Source organism: Blennius ocellaris, assembly GCF_963422515.1.
Source record: "Blennius ocellaris genome assembly, chromosome: 1".
NCBI lineage: Eukaryota > Metazoa > Chordata > Actinopteri > Blenniiformes > Blenniidae > Blennius > Blennius ocellaris.
This window is the reverse complement of record NC_137650.1, coordinates 37,350,986-37,364,565: the sequence shown is the minus strand read 5'-3', so window position 1 is coordinate 37,364,565 and position 13,580 is coordinate 37,350,986. Positions and strand designations below refer to the sequence as shown.

The 13,580-nt window shown below is 51.8% G+C and overlaps 1 protein-coding gene across 1 annotated transcript in view; it reads left to right on the top strand.

Moving 5' to 3' along the window:
- Window positions 1-2: 2 nt before the first annotated feature.
- otog (otogelin) overlaps window positions 3-13,580 on the top strand; it is a gene marked incomplete at its 5' end in the record, with an annotated part of 62,857 nt that continues 49,279 nt past the window's right edge. Inside the window, 12 exons of the mRNA XM_080498512.1 lie at window positions 3-96; window positions 2,136-2,293; window positions 2,779-2,900; window positions 4,278-4,486; window positions 4,842-4,972; window positions 5,058-5,164; window positions 5,244-5,353; window positions 8,477-8,605; window positions 8,705-8,813; window positions 9,172-9,218; window positions 12,735-12,877; window positions 13,305-13,437. Of these exons, the coding sequence (XP_080354638.1) occupies window positions 3-96; window positions 2,136-2,293; window positions 2,779-2,900; window positions 4,278-4,486; window positions 4,842-4,972; window positions 5,058-5,164; window positions 5,244-5,353; window positions 8,477-8,605; window positions 8,705-8,813; window positions 9,172-9,218; window positions 12,735-12,877; window positions 13,305-13,437 (1,492 nt within the window). The remainder of the gene's footprint in view (window positions 97-2,135; window positions 2,294-2,778; window positions 2,901-4,277; window positions 4,487-4,841; window positions 4,973-5,057; window positions 5,165-5,243; window positions 5,354-8,476; window positions 8,606-8,704; window positions 8,814-9,171; window positions 9,219-12,734; window positions 12,878-13,304; window positions 13,438-13,580) is intronic.

Below are 13,580 nucleotides of genomic sequence, written 5' to 3'. Positions count from 1 at the left end.
CATGCGGGACCCCCTGCCTCAACGGAGGTCAGTGTGTCCAGACCGGGTCATGTGACTGCAGCTTGTACCAGGCCAGTGGACACAGGTGTCAGACAGGTACGTCTCTGGACACCGGGACACTTAGTCAGGAGACACTGGGACACTTGGTCAGGAGACGCTGAGACACTTAGTCTGGGGACACTGGGACACTTGGTCAGGAGACACTGGGACACTTGGTCAGGGGACACTGGAACACTTGGTCAGGAGACGCTGAGACACTTAGTCAGGGGACACTTGGTCAGGGGACACTGGGACACTTGGTCAGGAGACACTGGGACACTTAGTCAGGGGGCACTGGGACACTTAGTCAGGGGGCACTGGGACACTTAGTCAGGAGACGCTGGGACACTTAGTCAGGGGACACTGGGACACTAGGTCAGGGGACACTGGATTAAATCACAATATTAGAAACTGGTTTCTATGTTTTCTATGTTGAGACCAGAATCCAGGGATTAAATTATTGAACATTTAAACTGAAGTTTCACACACAAACAGAAACTCCAGGCTGAATACTAGAGCTACACTGGTAGATAACTAGAGCTACACTGGTAGATAACCAGAGCTACACTGGTAGATAACTAGAGCTACACTGGTAGATAACTAGAGCTACACTGGTAGATGACCAGAGCTACACTGGTAGATAACCAGAGCTACACTGGTAGATAACTAGAGCTACACTGGTAGATAACCAGAGCTACACTGGTAGTTAACTAGAGCTACACTGGTAGATAACCAGAGCTACACTGGTAGATAACTAGAGCTACACTGGTAGATAACCAGAGCTACACTGGTAGATAACTAGAGCTACACTGGTAGATAACTAGAGCTACACTGGTAGATAACCAGAGCTACACTGGTAGTTAACTAGAGCTACACTGGTAGATAACTAGAGCTACACTGGTAGATAACCAGAGCTACACTGGTAGTTAACTAGAGCTACACTGGTAGATAACTAGAGCTACACTGGTAGATAACCAGAGCTACACTGGTAGATAACTAGAGCTACACTGGTAGTTAACTAGAGCTACACTGGTAGATAACCAGAGCTACACTGGTAGTTAACTAGAGCTACACTGGTAGATAACTAGAGCTACACTGGTAGATAACCAGAGCTACACTGGTAGATAACTAGAGCTACACTGGTAGTTAACTAGAGCTACACTGGTAGATAACTAGAGCTACACTGGTAGTTAACTAGAGCTACACTGGTAGATAACCAGAGCTGCACTCGGTAGAGCTCATCCCTTCACCAACACCACATTTTGTTTACAGAACCGAGTTAGCATCGCTAGCATGATAGCCGTTAGCTCATATCGATGCTAACTAGCCTGTCAGGTTGCTACATCACTGTGAAACACTGAGAAGGGAGCATCTCCATGGCAACATACGCTGATCTCCTTGACTCCTTGAGCCTCTCATCCACTTTGTATGGTGATTTTTCTTTGAAGTCTTTGGGGATTTATTCACAAACGGTTAAACGTCCTACAATCTATAGTTTTGATCCTCGATGGCGACGAATCATCCTGAGGAGTTTGTTCAAAATGCTGGTTGGGGAAGGTAAAGATGGGAGAAATAAAGGTAAAGATGGGAGAAATAAAGGTAAAGATGGGAGAAATAAAGGTAAAGATGGGAGAAATAAAGGTAAAGATGGGAGAAATAAAGATGATAAGCATCATGTAGAAAGTAGAAAATATCACACTATGGAATATGAGGATGTTAAACTACATATAAGATGTATTTGCTCTGGATGTGAAGTATGACGAGCTGCTCAGCGAGGTAGGGTTCACTCAGATATAAGCCTCAGTATTCCTAATTAAACCTCACGTTAATGTAAATGAGTTATTTGGCAGCGTCTCTGCGTGGCTAACACGAGTGGCTAACACGAGACGCTAACACGAGACGCTAACACGAGTGGCTAACACGAGACGCTAACACGAGACGCTAACACGAGTGGCTAACACGAGACGCTAACACGAGACGCTAACATGAGACGCTAACACGAGACACTAACACGAGACGCTAACACAAGTGGCTAACACGAGACGCTAACACGAGACGCTAACACGAGACGCTAACACGAGTGGCTCCACTTCCAGTTCCAAACTCCGGTCCTGAGCGGGAGATGACGTGTCGGTCGTGGGGTCAGTACAACTTCGAGACCTTCGACGGCCTGTACTACTTCCTGCCGGGCCGCTGCTCCTACACGCTACTGCGGGACTGCGAGGAGGGTACCCGGGCCGGCCTGGTGGTCCAGGTGGGTTCAAACTCTCCGTTCTGGCCGGAGGACGGGATTCGCTCTGGAGATTAGCGAACGCTATCTGCTTATTACAGTCAATTACCGTTAAATGCTGCAATTACCCAGAATGCCTTGAAAGCTTGGTGACAGACGGGACTTTGTTCCCCGAGGAGGCAGATACTGGATCTGCTCCTGAGAAAACCAGACCCAGAGCTCAAACACTGATTCCATAGTAACAAGGCTTTGATTGAGCACAGCGATCAAACGCCGTGAGATGACGTCTGCTAGAAACGTGGAACCCAGGTCTTCATGTCACTGCGTCATGAGAGCTGATTGATTCTCGCTGGGGCTGGCCACGCGCCAGCTTTCATGTCAGTCGATCCGTTTAAGAAGCTCTAAATGAAACTGGCGGACGGACGGACGGACTTCAAAGCTGCGGCTTCACTTGTAACTGCAGAAGTTCACCTGAACCGCGCTTGAACTTTGTATTTCCTGGTTTCTAGGTACACAATGACCCCGGCTGTGGCCCCGCCCCTTACACCTGCCAGCGGTCCATCAGCATCTTCCTGCCGTGGGAGGGCGAGCTCCGGCTGCACCCCACCAACGTGACCTTTAAGGGTCGAAGGTCAGCGTTGCAGCACTGCTGGTTCTGCCCATGTGTTTTGTTGGTGTTTAAGGGACTCTGTGTTTAAGGGACTCTGTGTTTAAGGGACTCTGTGTTTAAGGGACTCTGTGTTTAAGGGATTCTCTGTGTTTAAGGGACTCTGTGTTTAAGGGATTCTCTGTGTTTGAGGGACCCTGTGTTTAAGGGACTCTGTGTTTAAGGGACTGTGTTTAAGGGACTGTGTTTAAGGGACTCTTTGTTTAAGGGACCCTGTGTTTAAGGGACCCTGTGTTTAAGGGACTGTGTTTAAGGGACTGTGTTTAAGGGACCCTGTGTTTAAGGGACTCTGTGTTTAAGGGACTCTGTGTTTAAGGGACTGTGTTTAAGGGACCCTGTGTTTAAGGGACTCTGTGTTTAAGGGACTCTGTGTTTAAGGGACTCTGTGTTTAAGGGACCCTGTGTTTAAGGGACCCTGTGCTTAAGGGACTGTGTTTAAGGGACCCTGTGTTTAAGGGACTGTGTTTAAGGGACCCTGTGTTTAAGGGACTGTGTTTAAGGGACTCTGTGTTTAAGGGACTGTGTTTAAGGGACTGTGTTTAAGGGACTCTTTGTTTAAGGGACCCTGTGTTTAAGGGACCCTGTGTTTAAGGGACTGTGTTTAAGGGACTGTGTTTAAGGGACTCTGTGTTTAAGGGACTGTGTTTAAGGGACCCTGTGTTTAAGGGACTCTGTGTTTAAGGGACCCTGTGTTTAAGGGACTGTGTTTAAGGGACTGTGTTTAAGGGACTCTTTGTTTAAGGGACCCTGTGTTTAAGGGACCCTGTGTTTAAGGGACTGTGTTTAAGGGACTGTGTTTAAGGGACCCTGTGTTTAAGGGACTCTGTGTTTAAGGGACTCTGTGTTTAAGGGACTGTGTTTAAGGGACCCTGTGTTTAAGGGACTCTGTGTTTAAGGGACTCTGTGTTTAAGGGACTCTGTGTTTAAGGGACCCTGTGTTTAAGGGACCCTGTGCTTAAGGGACTGTGTTTAAGGGACCCTGTGTTTAAGGGACTGTGTTTAAGGGACCCTGTGTTTAAGGGACTCTGTGTTTAAGGGACTCTGTGTTTAAGGGACCCTGTGTTTAAGGGACCCTGTGTTTAAGGGACTCTGTGTTTAAGGGACTGTGTTTAAGGGACTCTGTGTTTAAGGGACTGTGTTTAAGGGACCCTGTGTTTAAGGGACTGTGTTTAAGGGACTCTGTGTTTAAGGGACTGTGTTTAAGGGACCCTGTGTTTAAGGGACCCTGTGTTTAAGGGACTGTGTTTAAGGGACTGTGTTTAAGGGACCCTGTGTTTAAGGGACTGTGTTTAAGGGACCCTGTGTTTAAGGGACTGTGTTTAAGGGACCCTGTGTGTTCAGCCTGCAGCTGCCGCATCACATCCACGACCTGCAGGTGGAGCAGATCTCGCAGTACGTCCTGGTGACGCAGCAGCGCGGCTTCACGCTGGCCTGGGACGGCCTCAGCCGCTCCGTCTACATCAAGCTCAGCCCCGAGTTCGTGGGCAGAACCTGCGGCTTGTGTGGGAACTTCAACGCCGACGTGCAGGACGACCTGCGGACCAGCTACGGTCAGAACCTTGCTCTAGAGTCTAGACCGCCACAAGGCTTCCATCAGGATGGAAAAGCAACACGACACCTGAAGAACACAGCAGATGTCCACTTTAGCAAAGTGCAGGACGTGTGTCGGATCCTGACTTCCTCTTTTACTATCAACACCTAGAAGTGATCAACATGACATCACTTCCTGCCTATTACAGTCAGGTGGAAAATGATTTATGCTGCAGTTCTGTGACATGAAGCAGTGCAGATAACTAGTAACTAGTAACTAGTAACTAGTAACCCAGGCTGAAATGAAGTCCTTTAACGACTTTCAAGAAGCAGCACAGGTCCAGGTAGCGTCATCAGGTGTTGTCTCTGCTCCAGGTGTGCTGACTCATGACCTCCAGCTGTTTGGGAACAGCTGGGCGGAGGCCGGCCCCCAGCAGGCGCCCTGCCCTCCGGTGGCCCCCGGGTTCCCGTCGCCCTGCGCTGCAGTCCAGGCCCCCGTCCTGCTGGTGAGCCGCGGGAACTGGAAAAACCCAACGTGCAGCGATCAGAGACTGAGAAGCAAAGCTTGTCTTGGATTCTGTTTGTGTGCAGGAAGTGGAGGCGGCGTGTTCCCTGCTGCTGCTGCCGCCGTTCCTCAGCTGCCACCCCCTGGTCAGCCCCCGGCCCTACATGGCCAGCTGCTCCAACGACCTCTGCCTGTAAGACCTGGTCCTGGACCTGCTTCAGCCCCCCCCGGCTCCACTCACAGTCCTGCTCTGGGTCCTTGTCCTCCTCAAGGTCGGGTCCCGGCGCCGAGGCGGTCTGCCAGGTCCTGAGCCAGTACGCCCGGGCCTGCGGCCACGCCGACCACCCTCTGCACCACTGGAGGCAAGGCGTCCCTCAGTGTGGTACGTTCTGACCGCCGCCCCCTGCTGGGCAGCCGGCCGCCACCGGACCCTCCCACCAGACCCTCCCACCAGACCCTCCCACCAGACTCCTCCCACCAGACCCTCCCACCAGACCCTCCCACCAGACTCCTCCCACCAGACTCCTCCCACCAGACCCTCCCACCAGACTCCTCCCACCAGACCCTCCCACCAGACCCTCCCACCAGACCCTCCCACCAGACCCTCCCACCAGACTCCTCCCACCAGACCCTCCCACCAGACTCCTCCCACCAGACCCTCCCACCAGACTCCTCCCACCAGACCCTCCCACCAGACCCTCCCACCAGACTCCTCCCACATGACCCTCCCACCAGACTCCTCCCACCAGACCCTCCCACCAGACTCCTCCCACCAGACTCCTCCCACCAGACTCCTCCCACCAGACCCTCCCACCAGACTCCTCCCACCAGACCCTCCCACCAGACCCTCCCACCAGACCCTCCCACCAGACTCCTCCCACCAGACTCCTCCCACCAGACCCTCCCACCAGACCCTCCCACCAGACTCCTCCCACCAGACTCCTCCCACCAGACCCTCCCACCAGACTCCTCCCACCAGACTCCTCCCACCAGACCCTCCCACCAGACTCCTCCCACCAGACCCTCCCACCAGACTCCTCCCACCGGACCCTCCCACCAGACCCTCCCACCAGACTCCTCCCACCAGACTCCTCCCACCAGACCCTCCCACCAGACCCTCCCACCAGACTCCTCCCACCAGACCCTCCCACCAGACCCTCCCACCAGACCCTCCCACCAGACCCCTCCCACCAGACTCCTCCCACCAGACTCCTCCCACCAGACCCTCCCACCAGACTCCTCCCACCAGACCCTCCCACCAGACTCCTCCCACCAGACCCTCCCACCAGACTCCTCCCACCAGACCCTCCCACCAGACCCTCCCACCAGACCCCTCCCACCAGACTCCTCCCACCAGACTCCTCCCACCAGACCCTCCCACCAGACTCCTCCCACCAGACCCTCCCACCAGACTCCTCCCACCAGACCCTCCCACCAGACTCCTCCCACCAGACCCTCCCACCAGACTCCTCCCACCAGACCCTCCCACCAGACCCTCCCACCAGACCCTCCCACCAGACCCCTCCCACCAGACTCCTCCCACCAGACTCCTCCCACCAGACCCTCCCACCAGACCCTCCCACCAGACTCCTCCCACCAGACCCTCCCACCGGACCCTCCCACCAGACCCTCCCACCAGACTCCTCCCACCAGACTCCTCCCACCAGACCCTCCCACCAGACTCCTCCCACCAGACCCTCCCACCAGACTCCTCCCACCAGACCCTCCCACCAGACCCTCCCACCAGACCCTCCCACCAGACTCCTCCCACCAGACCCTCCCACCGGACCCTCCCACCAGACCCTCCCACCAGACTCCTCCCACCAGACTCCTCCCACCAGACCCTCCCATTAGACTCCTCCCACCAGACCCTCCCACCAGACTCCTCCCACCGGACCCTCCCACCAGACCCTCCCACCAGACTCCTCCCACCAGACTCCTCCCACCAGACCCTCCCACCAGACCCTCCCACCAGACCCTCCCACCAGACCCTCCCACCAGACTCCTCCCACCAGACTCCTCCCACCAGACCCTCCCACCAGACTCCTCCCACCAGACCCTCCCACCAGACTCCTCCCACCAGACCCTCCCACCAGACTCCTCCCACCAGACCCTCCCACCAGACCCTCCCACCAGACTCCTCCCACCAGACCCTCCCACCAGACTCCTCCCACCAGACCCTCCCACCAGACCCTCCCACCAGACTCCTCCCACCAGACCCTCCCACCAGACTCCTCCCACCAGACCCTCCCACCAGACTCCTCCCACCAGACCCTCCCACCAGACCCTCCCACCAGACCCTCCCACCAGACTCCTCCCACCAGACTCCTCCCACCAGACCCTCCCACCAGACTCCTCCCACCAGACCCTCCCACCAGACCCTCCCACCAGACTCCTCCCACCAGACCCTCCCACCAGACCCTCCCACCAGACCCTCCCACCAGACTCCTCCCACCAGACCCTCCCACCAGACCCTCCCACCAGACCCTCCCACCAGACTCCTCCCACCAGACCCTCCCACCAGACTCCTCCCACCAGACCCTCCCACCAGACTCCTCCCACCAGACCCTCCCACCAGACCCTCCCACCAGACCCTCCCACCAGACTCCTCCCACCAGACTCCTCCCACCAGACCCTCCCACCAGACTCCTCCCACCAGACTCCTCCCACCAGACTCCTCCCACCAGACCCTCCCACCAGACTCCTCCCTGGTTCCTGTGTCTGTTCTGTGACAGACTCTTCATTCAGATCAGGGATTTAAAGGCTCGTATTATTAAATAAATCCACTTCCTGAAGGTTCTCCAGCAGAACCACAGTCAGTAGACCGAGGTTCTCCAGCAGTACTGACTGTGGTTCTCCAGCAGTACTGACCGTGGTTCTCCAGCAGTACCGACCGTGGTTCTCCAGCAGTACTGACCGTGGTTCTCCAGCAGTACTGACTGTGGTTCTCCAGCAGTACTGACCGTGGTTCTCCAGCAGTACTGACCGTGGTTCTCCAGCAGTACTGACCGTGGTTCTCCAGCAGTACTGACCGTGGTTCTCCAGCAGTACTGACTGTGGTTCTCCAGCAGTACTGACCATGGTTCTCCAGCAGTACTGACCGTGGTTCTCCAGCAGTGCTGACCGTGGTTCTCCAGCAGTACATACTGTGGTTCTCCAGCAGTACTGACTGTGGTTCTCCAGCAGTACTGACCATGGTTCTCCAGCAGTACTGACTGTGGTTCTCCAGCAGTACTGACCATGGTTCTCCAGCAGTACTGACTGTGGTTCTCCAGCAGTACTGACTGTGGTTCTCCAGCAGTACTGACCATGGTTCTCCAGCAGTACTGACTGTGGTTCTCCAGCAGTACTGACCATGGTTCTCCAGCAGTACTGACCATGGTTCTCCAGCAGTACTGACTGTGGTTCTCCAGTGTGACAAAACACTGGAAAAGTTGTCTGAACATGTCTCTGAACACACAAAGTAAAAGCATGTGCCGCTGCCTGTGGTGTTTTATTTTGAAAGCGGAGGTGCAGTGTCCTGCGGGGCTGCGCTTCAGGGACTGCATCAGCTGCTGCCCCGAGTCCTGCAGCCTGGAGCCCCGCTGCATCGACAGCAAGCTGGCCTGCCTGGACGGATGCTACTGCCCCGAGGGTAGGCTACTGGGGGGGGGGGGGGCTACTGCCCCGAGGGTAGGCTACTGGGGGGGGGGGGGGGGCAGTACTCCTGACCACACACTGTCCCTACATGCAGGTCTGATCTACGAGGACGGGTTCTGCGTGGCGCCTTCTGACTGCCCCTGTGAGCATCACGGAATGTTCTACCCCTCTGGACACACTCTGCAGGAGGAGTGCAGCAACTGGTGGGTGGTGGTTCTCCTGGGTTCTCCTCTGTTCTCCTCCTCTGTTCTCCTCCTCTGTTCTCCTCTGTTCTCCTCCTCTGTTCTCCTCTGGTTCTCCTCTGTTCTCCTCCTCTGTTCTCCTCCTCTGTTCTCCTCCTCTGTTCTCCTCCTCTGGTTCTCCTCTGGTTCTCCTCTGTTCTCCTCCTCTGTTCTCCTCTGTTCTCCTCATCTGTTCTCTTCTGTTCCTCCTCTGTTCTCCTCTGGTTCCTCCCTGGTTCTCCTCCGTCCTCCGTCCTCTGCAGGACATCTAATCTCAGATCTCACCATCTGGTTCCGGGTTTCCAGTTTCAGGACGTAACGTCTCTGCTTTGTGTTGCAGCACCTGCCAGGGGGGGGCGTGGAGCTGCAGCCAGTCCAGCTGCCCAGGTCAGGACCAGACCACATGGGGGGTGGGGGGGGGGGGGGGGGGGCAGAACCAGACCACATGGGGGGGGTCTGTGAAGGTTGGGTCGGTGACATGAAGACCTGCAGCTGAAGAGTCACGAAGGAAAAAAGTGTTTGAATGTGACCATCAGAGAATCCTGGTGGAGGGACGAGGACAGAGGGACGAGGACAGAGGGATGAGGACAGAGGGACGAGGACAGAGTGATGAGGACAGAGGGACGAGGACAGAGGGACGAGGACAGAGGGACGAGGACAGAGTGATGAGGACAGAGGGATGAGGACAGAGGGACGAGGACAGAGGGATGAGGACAGAGGGATGAGGACAGAGGGACGAGGACAGAGGGACGAGGACAGAGGGATGAGGACAGAGGGATGAGGACAGAGGGACGAGGACAGAGGGACGAGGACAGAGGGACTGACAGTCGGCTGCTTCACAATCACAAGAATAGAGATAATTCATTCACTCAAATAAAAGGGCAACAAGTTTTGGTCAAAGAAGTTTTGGTCTAAGAAGTTTTGGTCTAAGAAGTTTTGGTCAAAGAAGTTTTGGTTTAAGAAGTTTTGGTTTAAGAAGTTTTGGTCTAAGAAGTCTTGGTCTAAGAAGTTTTGGTTTAAGAAGTTTTGGTCTAAGAAGTTTTGGTCTAAGAAGTTTTGGTCTAAGAAGTCTTGGTCTCAGAAGTCTTGGTCTAAGAAGTTTTGGTCTAAGAAGTTTTGGTTTAAGAAGTTTTGGTCTAGGAAGTTTTGGTCTAAGAAGTCTTGGTCTAAGAAGTTTTGGTCTAAGAAGTTTTGGTCTAAGAAGTTTTGGTCAAAGAAGTTTTGGTCAAAGAAGTTTTGGTCTAAGAAGTCTTGGTCTAAGAAGTCTTGGTCTAAGAAGTTTTGGTCTAAGAAGTCTTGGTCTAAGAAGTTTTGGTCTAAGACGTTTTGGTTTAAGAAGTTTTGGTTTAAGAAGTCTTGGTCTAAGAAGTTTTGGTCAAAGAAGTTTTGGTTTAAGAAGTTTTGGTTTAAGAAGTTTTGGTCTAAGAAGTCTTGGTCTAAGAAGTTTTGGTTTAAGAAGTTTTGGTCTAAGAAGTTTTGGTCTAAGAAGTTTTGGTCTAAGAAGTCTTGGTCTAAGAAGTCTTGGTCTCAGAAGTCTTGGTCTAAGAAGTTTTGGTCTAAGAAGTTTTGGTCTAAGAAGTTTTGGTTTAAGAAGTTTTGGTTTAAGAAGTTTTGGTCTAAGAAGTCTTGGTCTAAGAAGTTTTGGTTTAAGAATTTTTGGTCTAAGAAGTTTTGGTCTAAGAAGTTTTGGTCTAAGAAGTCTTGGTCTCAGAAGTTTTGGTTTAAGAAGTTTTGGTTTAAGAAGTTTTGGTCTAAGAAGTCTTGGTCTAAGAAGTTTTGGTCTAAGAAGTTTTGGTTTAAGAAGTTTTGGTCTAAGAAGTTTTGGTCTAAGAAGTCTTGGTCTAAGAAGTTTTGGTCTAAGAAGTTTTGGTCTAAGAAGTTTTGGTCAAAGAAGTTTTGGTCAAAGAAGTTTTGGTCTAAGAAGTTTTGGTCTAAGAAGTCTTGGTCTAAGAAGTCTTGGTCTAAGAAGTTTTGGTCTAAGAAGTCTTGGTCTAAGAAGTTTTGGTCTAAGACGTTTTGGTTTAAGAAGTTTTGGTTTAAGAAGTCTTGGTCTAAGAAGTTTTGGTCAAAGAAGTTTTGGTTTAAGAAGTTTTGGTTTAAGAAGTTTTGGTCTAAGAAGTCTTGGTCTAAGAAGTTTTGGTTTAAGAAGTTTTGGTCTAAGAAGTTTTGGTCTAAGAAGTTTTGGTCTAAGAAGTCTTGGTCTCAGAAGTCTTGGTCTAAGAAGTTTTGGTCTAAGAAGTTTTGGTCTAAGAAGTTTTGGTTTAAGAAGTTTTGGTCTAAGAAGTTTTGGTCTAAGAAGTCTTGGTCTAAGAAGTTTTGGTCTAAGAAGTTTTGGTCTAAGAAGTTTTGGTCAAAGAAGTTTTGGTCAAAGAAGTTTTGGTCTAAGAAGTTTTGGTCTAAGAAGTCTTGGTCTAAGAAGTTTTGGTCTAAGAAGTTTTGGTCTAAGAAGTCTTGGTCTAAGAAGTTTTGGTCTAAGACGTTTTGGTCTAAGAAGTTTTGGTCTAAGAAGTTTTGGTCTAAGAAGTCTTGGTCTAAGAAGTTTTGGTCTAAGACGTTTTGGTTTAAGAAGAGGGTGTGCATGTCAGGTTGGAGCCTGCAGGTCCAGAGCCTGCAGGTCCAGAGCCTGCAGGTCCAGAGCCTGCAAGGTCTGAACGGATGAGGATGAGGAGGAAACCTTCATCACTGAGGATTTACTTCTAATGTGTGAATTTCCTGTGTCTGTGTTGACAGGTTGTCTCTGTGTTGACATGTTGACTGTCTCTGTGTTGACAGGTTGACTGTCTCTGTGTTGACAGGTTGACTGTCTCTGTGTTGACATGTTGTCTCTGTGTTGACATGTTGTCTCTGTGTTGACATGTTGTCTCTGTGTTGACAGGTTGACTGTCTCTGTGTTGACATGTTGTCTCTGTGTTGACATGTTGTCTCTGTGTTGACATGTTGTCTCTGTGTTGACAGGTTGACTGTCTCTGTGTTGACATGTTGTCTCTGTGTTGACATGTTGTCTCTGTGTTGACATGTTGTCTCTGTGTTGACAGGTTGACTGTCTCTGTGTTGACAGGTTGACTGTCTCTGTGTTGACATGTTGTCTCTGTGTTGACAGGTTGACTGTCTCTGTGTTGACATGTTGTCTCTGTGTTGACAGATTGACTGACCTGTGTTGACATGTTGTCTCTGTGTTGACAGGTTGTCTCTGTGTTGACAGGTTGTTTCTGTGTTGACAGGTTGACTGACCTGTGTTGACATGTTGTCTCTGTGTTGACAGGTTGACTGTCTCTGTGTTGACATGTTGTCTCTGTGTTGACAGGTTGTCTCTGTGTTGACATGTTGTCTCTGTGTTGACAGGTTGTCCCTGTGTTGACAGGTTGTCTCTGTGTTGACATGTTGTCTCTGTGTTGACAGGTTGACTGTCTCTGTGTTGACAGGTTGTCTCTGTGTTGACAGGTTGTCTCTGTGTTGACATGTTGTCTCTGTGTTGACAGGTTGACTGACCTGTGTTGACATGTTGTCTCTGTGTTGACAGGTTGACTGTCTCTGTGTTGACATGTTGTCTCTGTGTTGACAGGTTGTCTCTGTGTTGACATGTTGTCTCTGTGTTGACAGGTTGTCCCTGTGTTGACAGGTTGTCTCTGTGTTGACATGTTGTCTCTGTGTTGACAGGTTGACTGTCTCTGTGTTGACAGGTTGTCTCTGTGTTGACAGGTTGTCTCTGTGTTGACATGTTGTCTCTGTGTTGACAGGTTGACTGTCTCTGTGTTGACATGTTGTCTCTGTGTTGACAGGTTGACTGACCTGTGTTGACATGTTGTCTCTGTGTTGACAGGTTGACTGACCTGTGTTGACATGTTGTCTCTGTGTTGACAGGTTGACTGTCTCTGTGTTGACATGTTGTCTCTGTGTTGACAGGCGAGTGCTCGGTGACAGGCCACATGTATTTCCAGTCGTTTGATGGGCGGAGCTTCAGCTTCGCTGCTTCCTGTCACTACGTTCTGGCCAAGAGCCGCTCAGGGAGGTTCAGCATCACCGTCCAGAACGCCCCCTGTGGAGCCGTGAGTCCTGTCTGTCCTCTGTCTCTGTCTGTGTCTCTCTGTCTGTCCTGTCCTCTGCCTGTCTCTCTATCTGTCCTGTCCTCTGTCTCTGTCTGTCCTGTCCTCTGTCTCTCTGTCTCGGGGGGGCACAGCAGAGACGATTGATAGGGAAATGTTCCTTACAAACACCAGCGAGGCTCTAAAGGGAGACAGGAGACGTCTGAAGGTGAAGCTCAAAGAAACATTTGAGTAAAAATCTCTCAAGCTCTTTCAGCTTTTCAGGTTCTTTGTTTTAAATCTTCCCTCTTTGTTCTCTGTCACCTTTGATCCTGTTGTAACTGCAGACCGTCAGTCACAGTTCAGTCTGTCCCGGGGCCCCCACCCCCAGCGAGGCTCTGAACTGCTGCTGTCAGCAGCTTCTGATCTGCGCATCTCGTCTCTATTGCAGAATCTGGACGGAGCTTGTATCCAATCAGTGAACCTGGTGATTGACGAGGATCCAAGAATGGAGATTTCCCTGAGCCACCTGGGGGGGGTGTTCCTGGCCGGGCAGTACCGCGTCTCACTGCCTTACTCTGATGGTAACCCCCCCCCGCTACTCCTCTCAGCTCAGTGGGGGGTGGCCTCTGGTCGTCCTCCGCTCAGTGGGGGGTGGTCTCTAACCCTCCCTCAAGCTGCTGGGCAGGTGTTTGCATTGTGTCACACTAAAAGCCGTCCCTCTGAG